Source organism: Rhinoraja longicauda, chromosome 2, assembly GCF_053455715.1.
Source record: "Rhinoraja longicauda isolate Sanriku21f chromosome 2, sRhiLon1.1, whole genome shotgun sequence".
NCBI lineage: Eukaryota > Metazoa > Chordata > Chondrichthyes > Rajiformes > Arhynchobatidae > Rhinoraja > Rhinoraja longicauda.
In genome coordinates, this window is record NC_135954.1 from 51,149,814 (window position 1) to 51,173,746 (window position 23,933).

Sequence of the window (23,933 nt, forward strand, 5' to 3'; positions counted from 1 at the left end):
CTAACATGAATATCTGTTCTTGAGCTCTTGCTATTACATTTTTAAAAGCCTCCCACTTACACTGTGTCATTTACCTGAGAGATCTCCCAGTTGACTTCTGCAAGTTCCCTCTTAATGCCTCCAAATTGGCTTTGTTCCAATTTAGGACTTTAACTTGTGGACTAGTTCTATATTTCTCTATCTATATACTAAAACTCTTGTTTGTTTGTTCCTGAACTACAGCCAAAACGGTACACGATAGCGCAACAATTTTAGGCCTACCTTACTCACCGTCTTCCCTTTGGTAGTAATGGAAGAAGTTTCATTGAAATCGGTGTTATATTTTTAAAGTTATTCACATTTTAAAATTTAAATCTATCTCCTAGTGAGGGGGGAGGGTAAGGGGGTGTTGAGGGGAAGGAGGGTGAGGAGAGGAGAGAGTGCTGCATCAATGCAGAAGAGGTTTGGGCCCAACTGGTCCACTTGGTCTAGTAACAATTTAAAAACTAATAGATGTGTAGGAATAAAAACTGCAGATGCTAATTTAAATCAAAGGTAAACACAAAATGCTGGAGTAACTTAGCGGGTCAGGCAGCACTGACCCGCTGAGTTACTCCAGCATTTTGTGTCTACCTTAAAAACTAATAGAATTATGGTCACTGATCCCAAAGTGCTCCACCTCTGACATTTCAATCACTGGTCCAATCTCGTACCCCAAGAGGATGTGCTGTAATGCGCCCTCCCGAGTAGGACCCTCAATATATTGATTAGAGGGCATAGTTGGGTGATTTCATAATTGAGTGTTGCAATAGTATTGATGAAATTTTGTGGTTGAGATGTTTGGTGGTAGAATTGTAATGTTGGTTCATTATTTAAGAATTTGACTGGAACTGAGTATTATGGAATCATCAATACCATTCTTGCTGTCCCCATGGGAATCTTGCCCATAGTGAATATTCAGTCTCATATTTGTTTGCGAAAGTTTTTTGTTTATAGGGACAAAAATATTAAATGTGCGGTGTTCAATCTTTAAAAGTTGAATCCACTCTCTTAACCTTTCTTTCTGGCCTGATGTTGAGATTGTTTTATTATTGTCAAGTATACAAACATACAGAGAAAAACTTTGTTTGCATGCTATCCCATCAAATCGTGCTATACGTGAGTCCAATATGCCGTGGGTTTAAACTAAATAGCGGGGAGGAGGGGTTGACAAATTGGGAGTATAAGGATGGGGGTAAAAGGGAAGAGAGTACAGGAAAAGTTATGAAAGACACCTGAATTAATGGGATGGAAAGTTCAAGAAGGGATAAGAGAGTAAGGTCAGGTGAAATAGGAACCGGTATGAGAGGGGAGGTGAATACCGAATTAAAAGTGTTATATATGAATGCGCGAAGTAAAAGAAATAAAGTGGATGAGCTTGAGGCTCATTTAGAAATTGGTGAGTATGATGTGTGGGAATTACAGAGACATGGCTGCAAGAGGATCAGAGCTGGGAACTGAATATTCAGGGGTATACGTCCTATCTCTTGGTGGCTCTTGGTAAGGAATGAAATTCAGTCTCTTGCGAGGGGTGATATAGAGTCAGAAAATGTAGAGTCGTGGATAGATCTGAGAAATTGTAAGGGTAAAAAGACCCGACCCTAATGGGTGTTATCTACAGGCCCCCAAACAGCCTGGACATTACAGCAAGTTGCATCAGTTAAAATTAGCATGTAACAAAGGTAATGCTACTGAAAGTAAGCATGCAGGTACAACAGGCAGTGAAGAAAGCTAATGGCATGTTGGCCTTCATAACGAGAGGAGTTGACTATAGGAGCAAAGAGGTCCTTCTGCAGTTGTACAGGACCCTGGTGAGACCACACCTGGAGTATTGTGTGCTGTTTTGGTCTTCTAATTTGAGGAAGGATATTCTTGCTATTGAGGAAGTGCAGCGTAGGTTCACGAGGTTAATTCCCGGGATGGTGGGACTGTCATATGATGAAAGAATGGAGCGACTGGGCTTTTATTCACTGGAATTTAGAAGGATGAGGGGATCTTATTGAAACATATAAAATTATTAAGGGATTGGACATGCTAGATGCAGGAAACATGTTCCCGATGTTAGGGGAGTTCAGAACCAGGGGCCGCAGTTTAAGAATAAGGGGTATTTAGGACTGAGATGAGGAAAAACTTTCACACAGAGAGTTGTGAATTTGTGGAATTCTCTGCCTCAGATGGCAGTGGAGGCCAAATCACTGGATGCATTCAAGAGAGTTGGATCGAGCTTTATGGGCTAGCGGAATCAAGGGGTATGGGAAGAAGGCAGGAACGGGGTACTGAGTGTAGATGATCAGTCATGATCACATTGAATGGCAAAGAAATTGCTGGCTCAAAGGGCCGAATGGTCTACTCCTGCAACTATTGTCTATGTATCTATGTATACGAGTGTAACAAGTAGTTCAAAGATAAAAATACCAGAGTGTAGAATATAGTGCTACAGCTTTGTACTGTTACTGCTACAGAGAATGTGCAGTTAAAGGAAAGTCCAAGGGCTGCTAAGGGTTGGTTGGAAGATTGGGACTTTGCCCTTCAGGTCTCCCCTCAACCCCCCATGTTCCAGAGAAAACGTTTCAAGATTGTCCAGCCTCTCCTTATAGCTAATAACCTCTAATCCAGGCAGCCTTCTGGTAAACCACAAGTGCACACAATACTCCAAATGCAGCCAAACCAAAGTCATGTGAAGCTGCAACATGACTCTGATTCTTTTTCTCAATGCCCTGATGAATGAAAGCAAGCATGCCATGTGCCTTCTTTGTCACTCTATCTTCTTGTGTTGTCACTTTCAAGGAGCAATGGATTTAGACTGCAAGATCCCTCTGTACATCAATGCTATTAAAGGTCTTGCTATTAATTGTATATTTTCACCTTGCATTCAACTTCCTAAAGTGCCACGCCTCGCGCTTGCTCGGATTAAACTCCATCTGCCTTTTCCCTGCCCATTTCTGTAACTGATCTATATACTGCTGTATGCTTTGACAGCCTTCCTCACTGCTCTAACTAACCCATACGCATTTATAAGTCATTTATATCATAAACAAAGGAAGTCCCAATACAGAACTTTGCGGAGCTCCAATAATCACTGACCTCTAGCCGGAATAACTCACCAGCACTACTAGCCTGTCTTCTAACTAAACCAGTTCTGAAACCAAACGACCAATTCACTGTGGATCTCATGCAATCTTCTGGTTCAGTCTATCATGAAAGACCTTACCAAAATCCATGGAGACAACATCCACTAACCTTCCCTCATCGTTCGCCTTTGTCACCTCCTCAAATGAGATCAAGTTAGTCAGGCATGATTTGCCATGGATGAAACGATGCTAACTGTCCCTAATTATCCTATTGTGTGAATAAATTGCATCCTGAAAAATCCTCTCCAATAGGTTCCCTACCACTGACATGAGGCTCACCGGCTGATAACTTCCTGGATTATCCCTACCTCTCTTTAAACAAAGGAATAACATTGGCTACATTCCGGTTCTCAGATACCTTGCTTGTGGTAAGAGAAGATATAAAGATCTTCGTCAAACCCTCTGCAGCCTCCTCTCTTTTCTCTCAATAACCACAGGCCCTGAAATCTAACCACCGAAATGCTCTTCAAAAGCCCTAACACCACCTCCAGACATTGGTCTGTTATATTTGTATCTTCTCTTCAACAATGCATATCCCTTCAACAAATCATATCATAAAATTTGTAACAAAATCATAAGCACTTTTGGAGAATTGAAGGGTGCATATAATGTGTTCTTTTTGTTATAGAAACTTCTGCAATCTATCACTTATCAAAAGCTGATTTACATAGCATTGGTCTGTGTGGAAGATAGACTAATTTAAAAAAAATCACTGTCAGCACATTATCCTGTGATTTTCTGTTTCCTTTAGATGTAAAGCAAAAGTATACCCTGACGACCTGCCAAGAACAAGTGTGGTGATAGTTTTTCACAATGAAGCATGGAGCACACTGTTACGAACTGTGCACAGTGTGATAATCAGGTCGCCCAGGCATTTATTAGAAGAGATTATCCTGGTAGATGACGCCAGTGAAAGAGGTAAGATAACATTTTAAATTTAACGGAAATAGCTGTCAGCAATTCATTAAAAAAATATGAAGGGCAACGTTATAAAAGGAAGTGGACAAACAAGATGTTTCCAGAACAAAGATTTTTGTCTTCAAGTTAAAAAAGTTGAAACAAATTATCCTTGATTAAACTAAATTGTGCACATATTATTGTGTAAACTTTTGAAAATACTCAAGTAACTGACCCTCCACAGCTCTCTGTGATCAAGAATTTCAAAATTAACTGCTCTCTGGTTAAGGGATTTCTTCTCTTATATTTAATAGGGTGCAATGAAATTCTTTGTTCACATGAACCTCACAGTGTAAATAGTATATATTCAGTAATAATTAAAACCACAAAAAATACAGTGCAAACCAGCAGAATGGTGCACGATTACAATGTAATGTCAAGTAGTGCAAGTAAACATGATGAGTAACATAATGGAATAATCAAATGAGATAGAGGTAGAGTTAAGTGTAAGAGTGGTGTTAAAAAGGTAGTTGGTTCAGTTGTCTGATCGCAGCAGAAGCTGTTTTTAGGATTGGCTGTCTGGTTTTTTAAACTCCTGTAACCTTTCCCAGAAGGTAGAAGAGGGAAAGGGGAATGTCCAGGGTGGCAGACGTCCTTGAAGATACTTCTATCCTTCCTGATGCAAGGAAGATGGACTGAATGGAAGGAAGTGATGAGCCTGTGCTTAGTGAATCCTTTGATTTTTGCAGAGAGATCAGGTGCTGCTGCATCCAATCTCCTTATCTGCAGCTGAACTCACTATATGGATCCTCAGCTTTAAGGGCCTGTCCCACTTTAGGCGATTTTAAGGCGCCTAGGCTGTCGCCGACAGTTCGGCGGGTGTCGCGGGCATGATCGTGAGGAGTCTTCCAAGAATCGTAGTGGATCTCAGCGCTTTGCTGAGAAATTGTCCGGAGTTAAATTTCTCGGCGACAGCTGGCTTGTCGCCAGGTAGCGTTGCTTATTGCGGGTGCTGTCGCATGCTGTCCCCAGGTTCTCTTAGATGCATTTAGAAGCACATAATATTAAATAAGTAAAGTCATTTCAAAATACCATAAAATGCTTGTGTTTAACCAATTTATTTACCGTCAGGACATTTGACAGGTAGATTGGAAGCGACAGTTTGACGGTCAGGTCAGCGTGGGAATTTTCGCGATGTTTATGGCCATCAGCCATTACATTTAAAGTGGGCTCCCAACCCAGATATTCAACCCAGAAACCAGATATGCATCTCCCGTACATTTTCAAAGAATGCCCACACACTTTTCACAAAAGTCCACTTAACCACTTTTAATTTTTTTTAAATTTAATATAGCTATTAGTAAACTGGAAGTAAATCCAGTTTATGCCTTGTTACAGTGATGCTTGGTTTTTAAATAACCCATACAAGATGTTATAGTTCAAAACTCTCAAGTACTTACCGACTTGTCGGTGATTTCAGCGAAAATTAGGACGCTGGAGAAGCATTGACAGCGTGGGAATTTCGCGATGTTTCCGAAGACGGTGTAATCTCGACCTGACTCGGCATTGTCGTGGTCATTGTCATAGGGTAAAAGTAAATTTTGGCGATCTGCTACAACTTTGGCAGTCGCCAAAAAAATCGCCTAGTGGGACAGGCCCTTTATGCCAGCCACAACTGCTAGATAAGCAGCAGCTTCATTTGTTTGAAGGGGTTGCCGATCTTCATTAATGGTGTATTTAGTAGAGTTTTTTATTTTGTTTATTCCCCTCTTTATTTAAGCTACAGATGTGTTTTTAACTAAATTTACTGTTGGATACTAAAATGAGTGTTGCCAATGATTCTCCTTTTATGAGGGGTTGGGAATCTGATTACAGTTCCGCAGAGACCGTTCCCTCGGTAACTCCCTGGTCCACTCGTCCCTTCCCACCCAAACCACCCCATCCCAGGGCACTTTCCCCTGCAACTGCACGAGATGCAATACCTGTCACTTTACCTCCCCCCTCAACTCCATCCAAGGACCCAAACAGTCTTTCCAGGTGAGACAAAGGTTCACCTGCACCTCCTCCAACCTCATCTATTGCATCCGCTGCTCCAGATGTCAACTTATTTACATCGGCGAAACCAAGCGCAGGCTCAGCGATCGCTTCGCTCAACACGTGCATTCGGTCCGCGTTGGCCAAACAGGTCTCCCGGTGGCCGAGCACTTCAACTCCCCCTCCCATTCCCAGTCTGACCTTTCTGTCATGGGCCTCCTCCAGTGCCATAGTGAGGCCCACCGGAAATTGGAGGAACAGCACCTCATATTTCGCCTGGGCAGCTTGCAGCCCAGTGGTATGAACATCGACTTCTCCAACTTTAGATAGTTCCTCTGTCCCTCTCTTCCCCTCCTCCTTCCCAGATCTCCCTCTATCTTCCTGTCTCCATCTATATCCTTCCTTTGTCCCGCCCCCCTGACATCAGTCTGAAGAAGGGTCTCGACCCGAAACGTCACCCATTCCTTTCCTGAGATGCTGCCTGACCTGCTGAGTTACTCCAGCATTTTGTGAAACAATAAAATATTAAATAGTTCCCATGAATTATTTTGTTGTTTGCCACCCATGCATCAACTATCTTAAAAACTAGTTAATAATCAGTTTCATTACTGGAAAGGTGTACTTATAGTTGATCAATATGGTCTTTGTTTAAATTAATGTTCTACCTTGCTAATTAGTGTGCAAATTTATCACTAATATGTCGCTTGAGTTTGCTCTTAAAATTAAACTTTTATTTGTACTGACAAATGAAAGGTAGACTATTGAGAGAAGAACAAATTTCAGTTCATCACCTTTAGTTAAAGCTAGAAAACATTAGAAAACAAACATGTTCTAATCAACAAAGGTGGATGGTTGCAAGGGACTAAGGGAATGTCTGCAAGGTGGAAACCGAGAAAATGAATGGCGTGTATTGGTATCAGCTGAGGGAGGATTGTAGAGACTTGCTAGGAGCAGCTATTTTGTCTCGAGGGGATGTAAATAAAGAAAGTTGAATTGAAAAAGAAAAATGCTTTAACTGCAAGGCACAGAACACAGCAGTTGCTGAAAGTGTGAAAGAAACAGCTTGTTGGGTTTTTCCAAAATTCTCTATTATTGCAACAAATAATTATTCAAAATCTTGTTCACCATTGTATGAAGGCTGAATTTTTAAATAACAAGATTGTTTTAAAATTAATTATTCAGGATTATTGTTTCGTGTTAAATTTGAAAGTCACTCAAGGACTCTAAAGAGCAGTTGATGGAAACATGATAATGGAAACATGAATCCCAAGAGTCAAGATTCAAGAGTGTATTATTGTCTTATGTCCCAGATAGAACAATGAAATTCTTAGTTGCTGCAGCACAACAGAATATGTAAATGTAGTACATTGTAAACAATATAATAAACAAGAGAGCAAAAAAAAGTTCAGTATGTATATGTATACATGCACTCACAAGTACACATCTTCTATCTATATGCTAAAACTCTTGTTTGTTTGTTCCTGAACTACAGCCAAAACGGTACACGATAGCGTGACAATTGTCGGGCCCCCTAACTCACCGTCGTCCCATTGGTGCTAATGGAAGAAGTTTCATTGAAATCGGGGTTATATTTTTAAAGTTATTCACATTCTAAAGTTGAAATCTATCTCCAAGGGAGGGGGGAGGATAAATGGGGTTGAGGGGGATGGAGTGGGGGGGGAGGGGGAGGGAAAGGGGTAGGGGAAGGGAGGGAGGGATGAGATGGGAAAGTGGGGGGAGGAGGGAGGGGGGAGTGGAGGAGGAGAGGGTGCTGCACCAATGCAGGAGAGGTTTGGGCCCACTTGGTCTAGTATATACACATATGCACGCACATACGCGCACGCACACACACACACACACAAGCATATGCACACATATATACACACATACACTAATATATATCAATATTTTCTTAAGACTAGATATATTTGACTAGAATCATGGTTTTCCTCATATAACACAGTGCTTTCAAAGTATAAAATGTAATACAGATACTGCAACAATTTGATACTGCAACTACTTCAATTTGAGTAAGTTTTCAAGAGTTTTTAGACAGCTGCTATTGTGAATGGATATTGACAAGTCATTCCTCAGTTCTACATTTTCAATGTCTAGTTCTGTGGGAAGTGTTCTTCATAGTTCCATATCGTCAGAGATAACAGCTTTCAGCAGTATGTGGTGATTCAATAATTGATGGTATCCTGTCAAAAAAATGTATTGGACTATATCCCAGCTCATGCCAAATTGAGGAAGAGATGACTATTTTGAGAACCTCTGCTGGTATTGACACTTTATTCACTTCACATACTAAATATTCCCTTTTTTCTGATTTGCCATTGCTCAGTGTTAAGAGCTATTAATTTTAAAAAACAAAGTACATACCATTTGATATATTTTTACAACAATAGATTGAGGAACAAGCCTTCAGCAATTCTGCCTAATGCCTGATGCCACACTACTGGAACAAACACTCAATTTCAAATTATGTTTAGGGAAGAGGACAGATGCGAAAAATCATTCAAGGATTGTTGGGGGGAGGGGGTTGGGTGATGGCAGTGTGATATCCCCTCTAACTCAATGGGTGTCAAGAGTGTTTAATTTCCATATGTACTGACAGCAGAACAATGAAATTGTAACTTGTCCCAGCTTAACAGGCCTATAAATGTAATAAACCCAGATAAATATAATTATCAAAAACATCAGTAAATTAATATATGTAATGCTGTAGTGCAAAAAAAAAGAAGTCCTTCGTGAAACTAAAGCATGGAAGTTCAGAGCTGCCTAGGGCAGTGTTTTGGAGTGTTCAAGATCCTGATTGTTGCTGGGAAGAAGCTATTCTTGAGCCTGGTGATCATGGTTCTGAGGTTCCTGCACCACTTTCCTAAGCATAGGAGTGAATTGAGAGTATGGCTAGGGTAATATGTGTCTTTGATATTGGCTGCCATTTTGAGGCAGTGTCTCCTACAGATACTTCGATGGTGGGGAGGTGGATACTTCTGTGATGGATTAGGCAGTTTCTATCATTCTCTGTAATCTCCTTCGTTCCTGGGTGTACAAATTGATGAACCAGACTGTGATTATGTCATTATGCTCTCTCCTATGCACTTTACATTCTAAAGAAGCAAAGCTCATCAATCAGCTTTCTTTGTGATTGCATTCATGTGCTGGGCCCCGGACAGGTTTTCGGAGATATGTATGCCCAGGAACGTAAAGTTGTGTCTCTCTCCACCACTAACCAATAAATGAAGACAGGTTTGTGGATCCACAGCTTTCCATTCCTGAAGTTAACAATAGTAACTAATTTATGTGCATTTTACAAATCTATCCGAACAATTCTTTTATTTTAAAATTCCAATTATATCCTAGCAAAATCTGCATTTCTCCAAGGACCTAAATTATTTGTGCCTATTTTGATAATAAGGCCATGATCATCTTGATCACATCCAGAATCATGATATCCTAAAGTGTGTTTGGGAAGGCAAACCAGTGATGGTACTTTGTGTACCGAAGTCTCATATATACCAGATAAATTACTTGATTTGTATTTGGTATTACAAACAATACAAAATGAAACTCTTGTTTATATTTTACATGACCTTTAATGATCTATAGCAGTAAACCAAATGCTTTGATCAGCCATTATTGGTTTAAAAAGATGGAACCTTGGAATTATAATTTTTAAAATCTGGTGTTTAAAACTGCAAACCACAAGGAAGTCAAACAAGTATAAATGAATCAACTAAGTATCTTTCCAAGATGAGGTTAGTCCTTTATTTAAGATAAAATACAGATTAGTTTGTCATTACACCATGATGCAATGAAATTTATTGTTCACATGAAGTTCACACAATAAACAGCCAACGTATTGTCATAAATATAATAATAGCTTGATTAGCGCTCTAGATATATTCCTAGGCAATGGAGCTCTAAATGAAACTGCATTATACAGGGTCATTATAACATAGCATAAATGTAGATGTGAGCCTGAGCCATGAAACAACTAGATTCCCCAACTTGGCTTTGATTCCCCCGTGAAACTCCAGCGAGTCCCTCCAGAGATGTTGGATGACTCAGAGTTACACCAGCGCATTGTGTTCAATGCAAAATTCCAGGATCTTCAGTTCCTTGTGTCTACTGCTTTTCCCTAACTGGGGAATGCCTGGACCATGTCCCGGGGAAGCATTGGACCATAAACCTTACCGGGGGGACGGCAAAATACGAACCCAATGAAGCACAAACTGGAACCCACCTGAACCTGAGTAAATGATCCACTCATACCCATCAGAAGGTGGCGCAGTGATAGAGTTGCAGCTTTACAGCACTTGCAGTGCCGGAGACACGGGTTAGATCCCGACTACGGTGCTGTTTGTACGTTCTCCCCGTGACCGCGTGGGGTTTCCCCGACGGTTTCCTTCAACACTCCAAAGAAGAACAGGTTTGTAGGTTAATTGGCTTGGTATAAGTGTAAATTGTCCATAGTGTGTGTAGGATAGTGTTAATGTGTGGGGATTGCTTGTTGGTGCGGACTCAGTAGGCTGGAGGGGCCTATTTCCACGCTGTATCTCTAAACTAAACTGATGTGCTTGGAGACCTGTAGTAGCAGGAATATCCTTCCCCTTATACTTCCCTGTCTCCCAATCACCCGAGTATGTAACGTGTACTCACCCGGTAGTACGGAAGCCAACAAATCCAACCCTTTGCATTCCTTTGGTTGCTGGGTGGCTGGGGAAAATTCTTCATGCTCACCTGACAGAACGAGCCTGCAAACCCACAGGAATAGCCACTGCAATTCCTTAAACATCTTCGCACACCCAACACAGTGGCTCTGACCAAGAATTACATTCCACCATGGCAGCACTTTCAAAAGCATCTCAATGTAACCTATTAAGCCCCCAGCATTCATTAAAGCCAAGGAATGGATTGAAAAAGCAAGGGTCCAAAATGAAAGAATGCTATGGCAAAGCAGCACTATGCGGGGCAGCATTAAGCAGGTATGCCTGTACACCAATAAATACGACGTGCATTGCAGCAGAATGGCACAAGATGCTAGTGCAAAATCTGAAAAATAAAAATTAATATTAATATATTACGAGGAACAAAATGAGGTAGAGTTGCATGGCAGCATCTCTGGAAATTTTGTGTGGAAAAGTGATTGGTTCAGGTATTTGATAGCAGTGGGCAAGATGATGTTCTTAATCTGAACGTCATCATGAAGATGGCCTGAACGGATGGAAGCAATCAGCTTATGATGGACTGAGTTCACCACTTTCTGCAGGTTCAGGTCAAAAGAAGTTGCCATACCAGGTTGAGATGCATTCTTTGTGAATAGCACATCTATAGAACTCCAAGAGAATTCTTGTGGACATGCCAAATCTTAACAGGTGCCTAAGAAAATAATGATGTGATGCACTTTCTTGATTACCACATCAGTGTGAAGGGACCAGGTTAAGTTGCTGGTGATATGGATGCCTCAAAACCTGAAGCTGATGACTATCGTGGATTGGAGGGTAGCTAATGTTATCGCACTTTTTAAGAAAGGAGGGAGAGAGAAAACACAGAATTATAGACCAGTTAGCTGACATCGGTGATGGGGAAGATGCTGGAGTCAATTATAAAAGATGAAATAGAGGTACATTTGGAGAGCAGTAACAGGTTCGGTCTGAGTCAGCATGAATTTACGAAGGGGAAATCATGCATGACTAGTCTTCTGGATTTTTTGGAGGATATAACTAGGAAAATGGACAAGGGAGAGCCAGTGGATGTAGTGTACCTGGACTTTCAGAAAGACTTTGATAAGGTCCCACATAGGAGATTAGTGGGCAAAATTAGAGCACATGGTATTGGGGGTAGGGTACTGACATGGATAAAAAAACTGGTTGGCAGATAGGAAACAAGGAGTAGGGATTAACGGGTTCCTTTCAGAATGGCAGGTAGTGACTAGTGGGGTGCCTCAAGGCTCAGTGCTTGGACCGCAGCTATTTACAATATACATTAATGACTTGGGGGAAGGGATTAAAAGTAACATTAGCAAATTTGCAGATGACACAAAGCTGGGTAACAGTGTGAACTGCAAGGAGGATGCTATGAGGATGCAGGGTGACTTGGACAGGTTGTGTGAGTGGGCAGATGCAGTGTAATGTGGATAAATGTGTTTATCCACTTTGGTGGCAAGAACAGGAAGGCAGATTATTATCTGAATGGTGTCAAGTTAGGAAAAGGGGAAGTACATCGAGATCTGGATGTCCTTGTTTTTCAGTCACTGAAAGTAAGCATGCAGGTGCAGCAGGCAGTGAAGAAAGCTGCACCTTTGATGATACTAAGTTGGGGGGTAGTGTGAATTGTGAGGAAGATGCAATAAGGCTGCAGGGTGACTTGGACAGGTTGTGTGAGTGGGCGGATACATGGCAGATGCAGTTTAATGTAGATAAGTGAGGTTATTCACTTTGGAAGTAAGAATAGAAAGGCAGATTATTATCTGAATGGTGTCAAGTTAGGAGGAGGGGGAGTTCAACAAGATCTGGGTGTCCTAGTGCATCAGTCAATGAAAGGAAGCATGCAGGTACAGCAGGCAGTGAAGAAAGCCAATGGAATGTTGGCCTTCGTAACAAGAGGAGTTGAGTATAGGAGCAAAGAGGTCCTTCTACAGTTGTACCGGGCCCTGGTGAGACCGCACCTGGAGTACTGTGTGCAGTTTTGGTCTCCAAATTTGAGGAAGGATATTCTTGCTATGGAGGGCGTGCAGCGTAGGTTCACTAGGTTAATTCCCGGAATGGCGGGACTGTCGTATGTTGAAAGGCTGGAGCGATTGGGCTTGTATACACTGGAATTTAGAAGGATGAGGGGGGATCTTATTGAAACATATAAGATAATTAGGGGATTGGACACATTAGAGGCAGATAACATGTTCCCAATGTTGGGGGAGTCCAGAACAAGGGGCCACAGTTTAAGAATAAGGGGTAGGCCATTTAGAACGGAGATGAGGAAGAACTTTTTCAGTCAGAGGGTGGTGAAGGTGTGGAATTCTCTGCCTCAGAAGGCAGTGGAGGCCAGTTCGTTGGATGCTTTCAAGAGAGAGCTGGATAGAGCTCTTAAGGATAGCGGAGTGAGGGGGTATGGGGAGAAGGCAGGAACGGGGTACTGATTGAGAGTGATCAGCCATGATCGCATTGAATGGCGGTGCTGGCTCGAAGGGCTGAATGGCCTACTCCTGCACCTATTGTCTATTGTCTATTGTCTATTGTCTATTGGCATGATGGCCTTCATAACACAAGGAGTTGAGTATAGAAGCAAAGAGGTCCTTCTGCAGTCGAACAGGGCCCTAGTGAGACTACACCTGGAGTATTGTGTGCAGTTTTAGTCTCCAAATTTGAGGAAGGACATTCTTGCTATTGAGGGAGTGCAGTGTTGGTTCACGAGGTTAATTCCCGGGATGGCGGGACTGTCATATGTTGAAAGGATGGAGCGACTGGGCTTGTATACACTAGAATTTAGAAGGATGAGAGGGGATCTTATTGAAACATATAAGATTCTTAAGGGATTGGACACGCTAGTCAGAAAACATGTTCCCGATGTTGGGGGAGTCCAGAACTAGGGGCCACAGTTTAAGAATAAGGGGTAGGCCATTTAGAACGGAGATGAGGAAAAACCTTTTCGCTCAGAGTTGTGAATCTGTGGAATACTCTGCCTCAGAAGGCAGTCGAGGACAATTCTCTGGATGCTTTCAAGAGAGAGTTAGGTAGAGCTCTTAAAGATAGCGGAGTAAAGGGATATGGGGAGAAGGTAGGAACGGGGTACTGATTGTGGATGATCAGCCATGATCACAGTGGTTCTGGTTCTGGTTGATTACTGCGCAAACACCTCATGTGGTTATCTCGCGCAGGTGATGTGATGCTGGCTCGAAGAGCCGAATGGCCTACTCCTGCACCTATTGTCTATTGTCTATCTCAGCAGCAGCTCTATTGATTAAGACAGGTTGTGATCACCCCTTCACCTTTTTGGGTCAACAACCAATTATTTTGTCTTGCTGACGTTAAGGGCTATTGTTTTGACACCAGTTAACAAGATTTCATACATTGTAGCATTGAATGGAAGAGTGAAAAAATGATGGTGCAGCTTTATAACACTTGGGGTTGGCCACATTTTGAGTATTCCATGCAGTTCTGGTCGTCCCATAACAAGAAGGAGGTGGAGCCTTAGGAAAGGGTGCAGAGGAGGTTTACCAGGATGATGCTTGGATTAGAGAATTAGCTACAGGGAAAAGTTGGACAGACTTGGATTGATTTCTCTGGAATGCCGAAGGTTTTAGGGAGACCTGATATAAATATACAAGATTATGAGGGTCATAGATAAAGTAGACAGTCAAAATCTTTTTCCCAGGATGGAAAAATCAAATCAAAAGGTTTACACAAAGAGTGGTGGGTGACTGGAACGTGCTTTTGTCTTTTAGTCTCTGGCTTTTGACCAACCATCTGCTATCAACCCCCCCCCCCCCTCCCCCCCAACCTGTATCCACCTACACCTTACCAGGCTTTGTCCTGCCCCTTTTTCTTTCAAGCTTTCTTCCCTCCCCACCCCACCACAATACCACAATTAATCTGAAGAAAGTTCCAAACCTATTTATTCATTTTCAGAGATTCTGCCTGACCCACTGGAAAAACATTGAGGTTCATATCTGCATATATCAGATTATATGAATCAAATAAATTTATTGGTCAAGTATGAGCATTTTTTCCCAAGAAACAATTGCCGATCTAGCACCTTAAAAATCTGGAAGCCATTTGAGTAAGTGTTGCGCTGTGGTTTTTGATGAAAATTTAAAGTGCAGCTTTTTGGCCCAAACAATTGGAAATATTATTAGTTAAAGTATTATTACTTGGCTTACTATGTTTTAAAAATTTCAAAGATAATTTTGTGTACAGGTTTAACTGAAAAGGATTGCATTGTTTTTCAGATTTTTTGAACAAACCTTTAGAGAAATATGTGAAGAAATTGCAAGTACCAGTTAAAGTTCTGCGCATGGAACAGCGCTCCGGTTTGATTCGTGCAAGACTGAAAGGGGCAGCAGCTTCTACCGGACAAGTCATCACTTTTTTGGATGCACATTGTGAATGCACACTGGGCTGGTTGGAACCTCTACTAGCAAGGATTAAAAAGGACAAGTAAGAACAATTTTATAAAGTATTATGCTTAAAGTTTCAGTAGGACGTCAAATATTACCAACAGTTTTAATTAGACACTCAGAATAAACAGGAAATTAATAGGGCGGTCACGGTGGCGCCGCGGTAGAGTTGCTGCCTTACAGCGAATGCAACGGCGGAGATCCAGGTTCGATTCTAACTACGGGTGCTGTCTGTACGGAGTTTGTACGTTCTTCCCAAATGTATCACAAAATGCTGGAGTAACTCAGCGGGTCAGGCAGCATCTCAGGAGAGAAGGAATGGGTGACGTTTCGGGTCGAGACCCCGCTGAGTTACTCCAGCATTTTGTGATATCTTCGATTTGACCCAGCATCTGCAGTTATTTTCCTACACAACTTGTACGTTCTCCCTGTGATCTGCGTGGGTTTTCTCCGAGATCTTCGGTTTCCTCCCACACTCCAAAGACGTACAGGTTTGTAGGTTAATTGGCTTGGTAAATGTAAAAATTGTCCCTAGTGGGTATAGGATAGTGTTAATGTGCGGGGATCGCTGGTCGGCGCGGACCCGGTGGGCCGAAGGGCCTGTTTTTGCGCTGTATCTCTAAACTAAATTAAACTAATATAAATGAACACAAACATGAAATTAGGTCTGAACTTGTATAATTCTTAGCCGAATAAACAGCAAACAAAAATAAATGGCAATTTATTTATATTGGAGCTGAGATTAGTCAAAAAACTATGTTCATCTTTGAACATTGCCAAGGAATATGGATTTGCATTCTGAAGAGGTTTCGTTTAGCAATTTATCAATGACAATTTATTGAATTAATTGAAAGACAGAGAACTTGTCATCCAAAGGACTTGCTTCCATGCTATGTTATCCCACTGTATTGGGACCTCTTTGTTTATATACATGACTTTGGGCATAAATGTAGATGGGTTGATTAGAAAGTTTGCAGATGACGCTAAAATTAGTGGAGGTACGATCTGTGAGGAAGGCTGTCAAATAAAACAGCAGGATGTAGATCAGCTCTGGAAATGGGTAGAAAAATTACAGATGAAGTATAATCTGAGTAAGGGGAAGGTTTTACACTTGTACGGTCAAATGTAAGTGGAAAATATACAGTTAATAGTAAAACCATTAACAGTATTGATGTTCAGTAGATAGTGGTAAAGAAGGCCCATGATATTATTGCCCGTATCCGATGGGCCGTTCTGTATATCGGGAGGTGTTGTTGCATCTTATAGGACTTTGGTCAGGCTGCGTTTGGAGTATTGTATGCAATTCTGGTCACCCCATTACAGGAAATATGTGGAGACTTTAGAGACGGTATAGAAGAGGTGCACCAAGATACTACCTTGATTAGTGGGTATTGGCTATAAAGTAAGGTTAGACAAACTTGGATTGGTTTTTCTGGAACATCGGAGTTTTGCGGAGACCTGATGGAAGGATATAAAATTATAAGAGACTGAGTCAGTATCTTTTACCCAACGTGGAAAAGGCAAAGACTAGAGGTCATAGCTTTAAGGTGAAAGGTACAAAGTTTAAAGGAGATGTGTGGGACAAGTTGGGTTTTTTCTATACAAAGAGTGGTGAGTGTCTAGAATGCGCTGCAAGAGGTGGTGGTGGAGGCAGATATGATAATGACATTTCAGAGGCTTTTAGATAGACACATGGATATGCAGGGAGTGTAGGAATGTGGATCATGTGCAGGCAGAGGATATTTGTTTAACTTAGCATGTTTGGCACAAATACAGTGTGCCACAGGACCTGTGCTGTACTCCATGTTCAAACTAGAGAACTACTTAAAGGTTACTTTGGAAAAAGGCAAGTGGGGAAAAAAGCAGTCTTGGGGGAAACATTTTTTCCATGTAGCCTCCCACAGTAATCAGATATCATTGTTTCTTAAGAACATAGACAGACAGTTTCACTGCAGGTGTCTATTGAAATGGATAGCTATCTCTTGTGCAGTCATGTTTAATTAAACAATGTAACATGGAGCCTTTAGTATTTTTACCCTGTGGTAATCAATATTACTTATAGCTATTAAAAAGATATTTAACCTGTGGGGTAAAAATAACATTATTGCAAGCCTAAAACTCCCAATTTTCTACAATGTAAGTTATCTTAGGAGACTTGCTTTATAGGCAGTTGGTATCATGAGTAGTATAAGGAATGTAGGAATTAGTCTTGAGGGAAATTAGGAAAACAAAAAGAAAGTGCAAGATAGCTATGACAAGTAAAGCAAAGGAGAATCCTGAGAGATTCTGCAAGAAAATTGGGAGAAAAGGGATAACTAGGGAGATTTAATAGACATTTGAACAGGTACATGGATAGATAAGGTATAGAGGGATATAGGCAAATGAAACAAACTCAGATGGGCAAATTGTTTGGCGTGGACGAGTTGAGCCGAAGAACGTGTTTTTATACTGTATAACACCATAATCCATTGATCGCTCTAACTAGAAAGCTATCCATCTCTGCTTTGAATTAACTCAGACACTGGGCCTCCACATGATCTCAGAGTAGGAAATGTTTTTAAATTGCTGATTCTGAATGAAGAAATTTCTCATCTTAATCTTAAGTGGCCAACTGTTTTTTCTGAGAGTATGATGTCTGAATCTAAACTCCTCAGCCAGGGTAAACATCCCATTTGTATCCACTTTGTCAAGCATTCAAAGAATATGGAAATTTCACCGAGATCATCTCACGTTCTTTGAAATTCTAGAGAAGTTGGGTCTACTCCAGTCAACCTCCATTTAACTGCCATTCAAGAAAAAGTCTGGTGACTATTGTACTCTGTCAAGGAGACACAATTAATTGCTCATACATGGCAAAGAGAAAAGTCCATCAATTGAGAAAAAATATCATTTATTTAAACCAAAGCCAGTTAAACAGAAAATAGGTGCAGGAGGAGGCCATTCATTGTGATCAAAGCTGATCATCCACAATCAGTAACGTGCCTGCCTTCTCCTCATATCCCTTGATTCCACTAGGCCATAGAGCTCTATCTAACTCTTTTAAATTCATCCAGTGAATTGGCGTCCGCTGCCTTCTGTGGCAGAGAATTCCACAAATTCACAACTCTCTGGGTGAAAAAGTTTTTTCTTATCTCAGTTTTAAATGGCCTCCCCTTTATTCTTAGACTGTGGCCCCTGGTTCTAGACTCCCCCAACATTGGGAACATTTTTTCTGAGTCTAGCTTGCCCAGTCTTTGTATAATTTATTACGTTATAAGATCCCCTCTCATCCTTCTAAATTCCAGTGAATACAAGCCCAGTCTTTCCAATCTCTCCCCATATGACAGTCCCGCCATCCCGGGGATTAACCTCGTGAACCTACGCAGCACTGCCTCAATAGCAAGGATGTCCTTCCTCAAATTAGGAGACCAAAACTGCACACAATACTCCAGATGTGGTCTCACCAGGACATACAACTGTAGAAGGACCCCTTTAATCCTATACTCAAATCCTCTCGTTGTGAAGGCCAACATGCCACCAGCTTTCTTCACTGCCTGCTGCACCTGCCAGCCTACTTTCAGTGACAGGTGTACAAGGACACCGAGGTCTCGTTGCACCCCCCCCCTCACCTAATCTGACACCATTGAGACAATAATCTGCCTCCCTGTTCTTGCCGCCAAAGTGGATAACTTCATTTTTTCACACCACACTGCATCTGCCCACTCACTCAACCTGTCCAAGTCACCCTGCAATCTCCCAACATCCTCCCCGCAATTCACACTGCCACCCAGCCTTGCGTCATCTGCAAACCCGCCAGTGTTACTTGCAATTCCATCATCCAAATCATTACTATATATTGTAAATAGTTGCAGCCTCAGCACCGAGCCTTGCGGCACTCGACTCGCCACTGCCCGGCATTCTGAAAAGGACCCGCCCATTCCCACTCTTTACTTCCTGTCTGCCAACCATTTCTCTATCCATGCCAATACCCTATCCCCAATACCATGTGCTTTAACTTTGCCCACCAATCTCCTGTGTGGGACCATACAGCATCAAAAAATGTCCACTCTTAAAAGTACATAGTCTATTTCGAAAAGGATGGTATGAACTGTCTCACTTTGTGCAGTTCCAAGACAACACATGAGAGTTCCTCTTAGAAACTAGACCGTTTTGCACTGACCAGCAAACTTCTTCAATGATCTTATTTGAATTATTTGAATCCTCCTCTAGATTCCAGGAATTCCTTCCTGTGGAATAATGTCTTGCGAATTATTAAGCCTCCCCTCTTGTAATAGCTACTGAGGAACTACAAAATTAGAAGTTTATGATCAGCAAATTCATTCATTAAGAATTATTGGATGTTAAAAACATGATGTGGATACCGGGCGGCACGGTAGCGCAGCGGTAGAGTTGCTGCTTTACAGCGAATGCAGCGCCGGAGACTCAGGTTCGATCCTGACTATGGGTGCTGCACTGTAAGGAGTTTGTACGTTCTCCCCGTGACCTGCGTGGGTTTTCTCCGAGATCTTCGGTTTCCTCCCACACTCCAAAGACGTACAGGTATGTAGGTTAATTGGCTGGGTAAATGTAAAAATTGTCCCTAGTGGGTGTAGGATAGTGTTAATGTACGGGGATCGCTGGGCGGCACGGACTTGGTGGGCCGAAAAGGCCTGTTTCCGGCTGTATATATATGATATGATATGATATGATATGATATGATATGATAGGTACACAAAATTGGAAGGAAAATGTTGCGTGATTTTTTTCCATCCTTGTGGAATAGCTTAATTCTATCAGTCACTGGTACAATTTTTTTTGTATATCTACACCGATCAGCCAAAACATTATGACCACCTGCCTAATTTGTTGTTGATCCATCGTGTGCCGCCAAAACAGTGCCGACCCGCCGAGGCAAGGACTCTATAGGACTCTACAAAGAAGGTGTCCTGTGGTATCTGGCACCAAAACATTAGCGGCAGGTCCTTCAAGTCCTGTAAGTTGTGAGGTGGAGCCGCCGTGGATCGGACTTGTCAATCCAGCACATCCCACAGATGCTCAATCGGATTGCGATCTGGAGAATTTGGAGGCCAGGGCAACACTGTGAACACTTCATCATGTTCCCTCAAACCATTCCCGAACAATGTGTGCAGTGTGGCAGGGCACATTATCCTACTGAAAGAGGTTACTGCCATTAGGGAATACCATTGCCATGAAGGGGTGTACCTGGTCTGCAACAATGTTTAGGTAGGTGACACGTGTCAAATTGATGTCCACATGAATCGCCGGACTCAGGGTTTCCCACCAGAACATTGCCCAGAGCATCACACTCCCTCCACCGGCTTGTCGTCTTCCCACAGTTGGTTCGGACCAGACGTGATAGCCGTCGTTGCCCTCGCGCTTCGATGATCCTTGGGCGTCCAACATCCTGTCGCCGGTTTGGGGTTTGTCCCTCCTCGGACCACTGTCGGTAGGTACTCACCACTGCTAACCAGGAGCATCCCACAAGCTTGCCGTTTCAGAGCTGCTCTGACCCAGTCGTCTGGCCATTACAATTTGGCCCTCGTCAAAGTCGTTCAGGTCTTTACTCCTGCCCATTTCTCCTGCATCCAATACATCAACTTCAAGAACTGACTGCTCACTTGCTGCCTAATATATTCCACCCCTTGACAGGTGCCATTGTAACAAGATAATCAATGTTAATCACTTCATCTGTCCATGTCATAATGTTTTGGCTGATTCTACCCTTTCTTCTGAAGGCACGACAGTAAATAATCTGAAGCTGTGAAATTACTTCTGATAACTTGCGGGTACATCAGCAGCAGCATCATGGTTGAAGTGACTTTGGGAGAGGCTTCCCACTTTTTGTGCGAGATTGCTCATAAAGATGAATTGGTTGGATTCTGCCACACATTATTTCATTTGATCATGTATTGTTCTCTAATTGGTTCTTTTACTAATAGCACTTGAAATAATGTGGTCTGCTAGATCGGTAGCATCCATCACCTTAACATCCTTCCCACAACTACCTAGCACACAGTGGCTGCAGTTTTGTGCCATATTTAAAACAAAAGCATCACAGTTGGTCATGGAGATATGTGACCATGAAACCGGCCCTTTGGTCCAATTTGCCCATGCAGATTCTCCCTGTCCAAATGTCTTTTAAATATTGTTATATTATTTACCTCAACTACCTCCTCTGCCAGCTCATTCCATACACCCAGCACCTCTTGTTTGGAAAACGTTGTCCCTCAGGTTTGTTTTAAATCTTTCCCCTCTCGCCTTAAACCTATGTCCTGTGGTTCTGTGCATTCACCTTATCTATTCTCCTCATGATTTTATGTATTTGTATATGGAAATAATCCTCCAAGGAGTAAAGTCCTAGCCTGCCCAAGCTCTCTCTTTTGCTCAGACCCTCATCCTGGCAACTTTTCTATGCTCTCTGGCAAATCTTTTCTGGCCTCTTTCCAGCTATAACAGTGTGACCAAAAACGACCACAGTTCTCCAAATGTGACTTCCGTACATCTTGTACAACTGTAACATAACATCCAAACTTCAATACTCAATATCCTGACAGAGGAAGGCCAATGTATTGAAAGTCTTCTTGACCCCCTATCTACCTGTGATGCCACTTTCAGGGAAGTATGTACCTGGAGTCCTAGATTCCTCTGCTTTACAACACTCCTCACAAAATGCAACACCTCTTACTTATCTGTATTAAGCTTCATGAACCATTCCTCAGCTCATTTGCCCAGCTAATCAAGATCCTGCTGTAATTTTTCATAACCATCTTTGCTAACATCTCCAAGTTTGCGAATGGCACAGAGCTGGGTGGCAGTGTGAACTGCGAGGAGGATGCTATGAAACTGCAGGGTGACTTGGATAGGTTGGGTGAGTGGGCAGATGCAGTATAATGTGGATAAATGTAAGGTTATCCACTTTGGTGGTAAGAACACGAAGGCAGATTATTATCTGAATGGTGTCAGATTAGGAAAAGGGGAGGTGCAACGAGACCTGGGTGTGCTTGTACACCAGTCACAGAAAGTAAGTATGCAGGTACAGAGGGCAGTGAAGAAAGCTAATGGCATTGTTGGCCTTCATTGCGAGAGGATATGAGTTTAGGAGCAAGGAGGTCCTACTGTAGTTGTACAGGGCCCTGGTGAGACCGCACCTGGAGTATTGTGTGCAGTTTTGGTCTCCTAATTTGAGGAAGGATATTATTGCTATTGAGGGAGTGCAGCGTAGGTTCACTAGTTTAATTCCCGGGATGGCAGGACTGACATATGATGAAAGAATGGGTCGACTGGGCTTGTATTCACTGGAATTTAGAAGGATGGGAGGGTATTTTATAGAAACATATAAAATTCTTAAGGGATTGGACAGGCTAGATGCAAGAAAAATGTTCCCCATTTTGGGGGAGTCCAGAACCAGGGGTCACAGTTTAAGAATAAGGGGTAGGCCATTTTGAACTGAGATGAGGAAAACTTTTTCACTCAGAGAGTTGTGAATCTGTGGAATTCTCTGCCGCAGAAGGCAGTGGAGGCCAATTCGCTGGATCTTTTCAAGAGAGAGTTAGATTTAGCTGTAAGGACGAAAGGAATCAAGGGATATGGGGAAAAAGCAGGAATGGGGTATTGATTCTGGATGCAGCCATGAAAGGCCGAATGGCCCGCATCTATTTTTCTATGTTTCTATCTATGACACTGCCCACTTTGCAATCATCTGCAAACTTACTCATCGTGCCATGTACATTCTCATCCAAATCATGATACAATGATTCATTTGGTCCTGTTATGGACCACAATAATTTGTATAGTCCTCTGACAGCACCTCCCAAGCCTGCAATCTTTTCCATCACCAAGAACAAGGATTTTTCAAGTTCATTGAAACATGAGCCACTGTAGGTTTCAATCCAAGTCACACTCCACTTGTCTGTGAAATAGATCACTGCTCCTTCATCATTGCTGAATCAAATTCCTGGAATACGTTCTCTGGCACGGTGGGAGCACCTGTAGAAAGTCTGCAATGATTTAAGGACTTGACTTACTCTGCTAACTGGGATGGGCATTCAATGCCAGTAACACCTAGCTCAGAAAAATGAATAAATATAAAAATATATAGATTGGAAACAGCTTGTCATCTGACAAATGCTGTTGATCTGCAATAGCTGGTATTTATTTCTGGTTTAAATTGGTATTAATTTATATTCATGTTGTTGTTTTCATAATCCAACAGGCTTAGGCTCCAAAAGGAAATGCCACACATCTCAAACCCATGCCCAAATAGGCCTCATTGCATACACATGAGCTATTTGTAGCTGTTCAGAGTTAACGTATCAGTCACTTGCAATTCTGAGAACTCTGTTTGAATCTGAAATATTATTGAATTGCCGACCCTAGCTACAGAATCTTAGTTTTAAGTTTATGTGAAGATATTTATTTAAGTGTGTTGAAATATATCTTCAATGTTATTGCCCAGTATTTTTTTAACAGGTGAATGTTTTTCCTTTACTTCACCTAATGTGCACTAATTCAAAGTTCCTTCTGGAAACCCAAGGTTTAAAAGGTTAAAATAAAAACTTTCTGAGCAGGTTCGGCAGCATTTGTGGAGAGATTACATTCATATTTCAGTTTTATGACATGTCTACGGAAGATTCTTTCTTGTAATGGAAAGCAGAACAGAAAAGGAGAAGCCAATGGATATAATACACATTGATTTAATAAGGTCACATGCTCAGTGGTGATAATTTATAATGTTA

General features: G+C 41.8%; 1 protein-coding gene across 1 annotated transcript in view; it reads left to right on the forward strand.

Moving 5' to 3' along the window:
* galnt1 (UDP-N-acetyl-alpha-D-galactosamine:polypeptide N-acetylgalactosaminyltransferase 1) overlaps positions 1 to 23,933 on the forward strand; it is an 83,760-nt gene that overhangs the window by 34,866 nt on the left and 24,961 nt on the right. The window contains exons 4-5 of the mRNA XM_078419031.1: positions 3,901 to 4,067; positions 15,031 to 15,238. Of these exons, the coding sequence (XP_078275157.1) occupies positions 3,901 to 4,067; positions 15,031 to 15,238 (375 nt within the window). The remainder of the gene's footprint in view (positions 1 to 3,900; positions 4,068 to 15,030; positions 15,239 to 23,933) is intronic.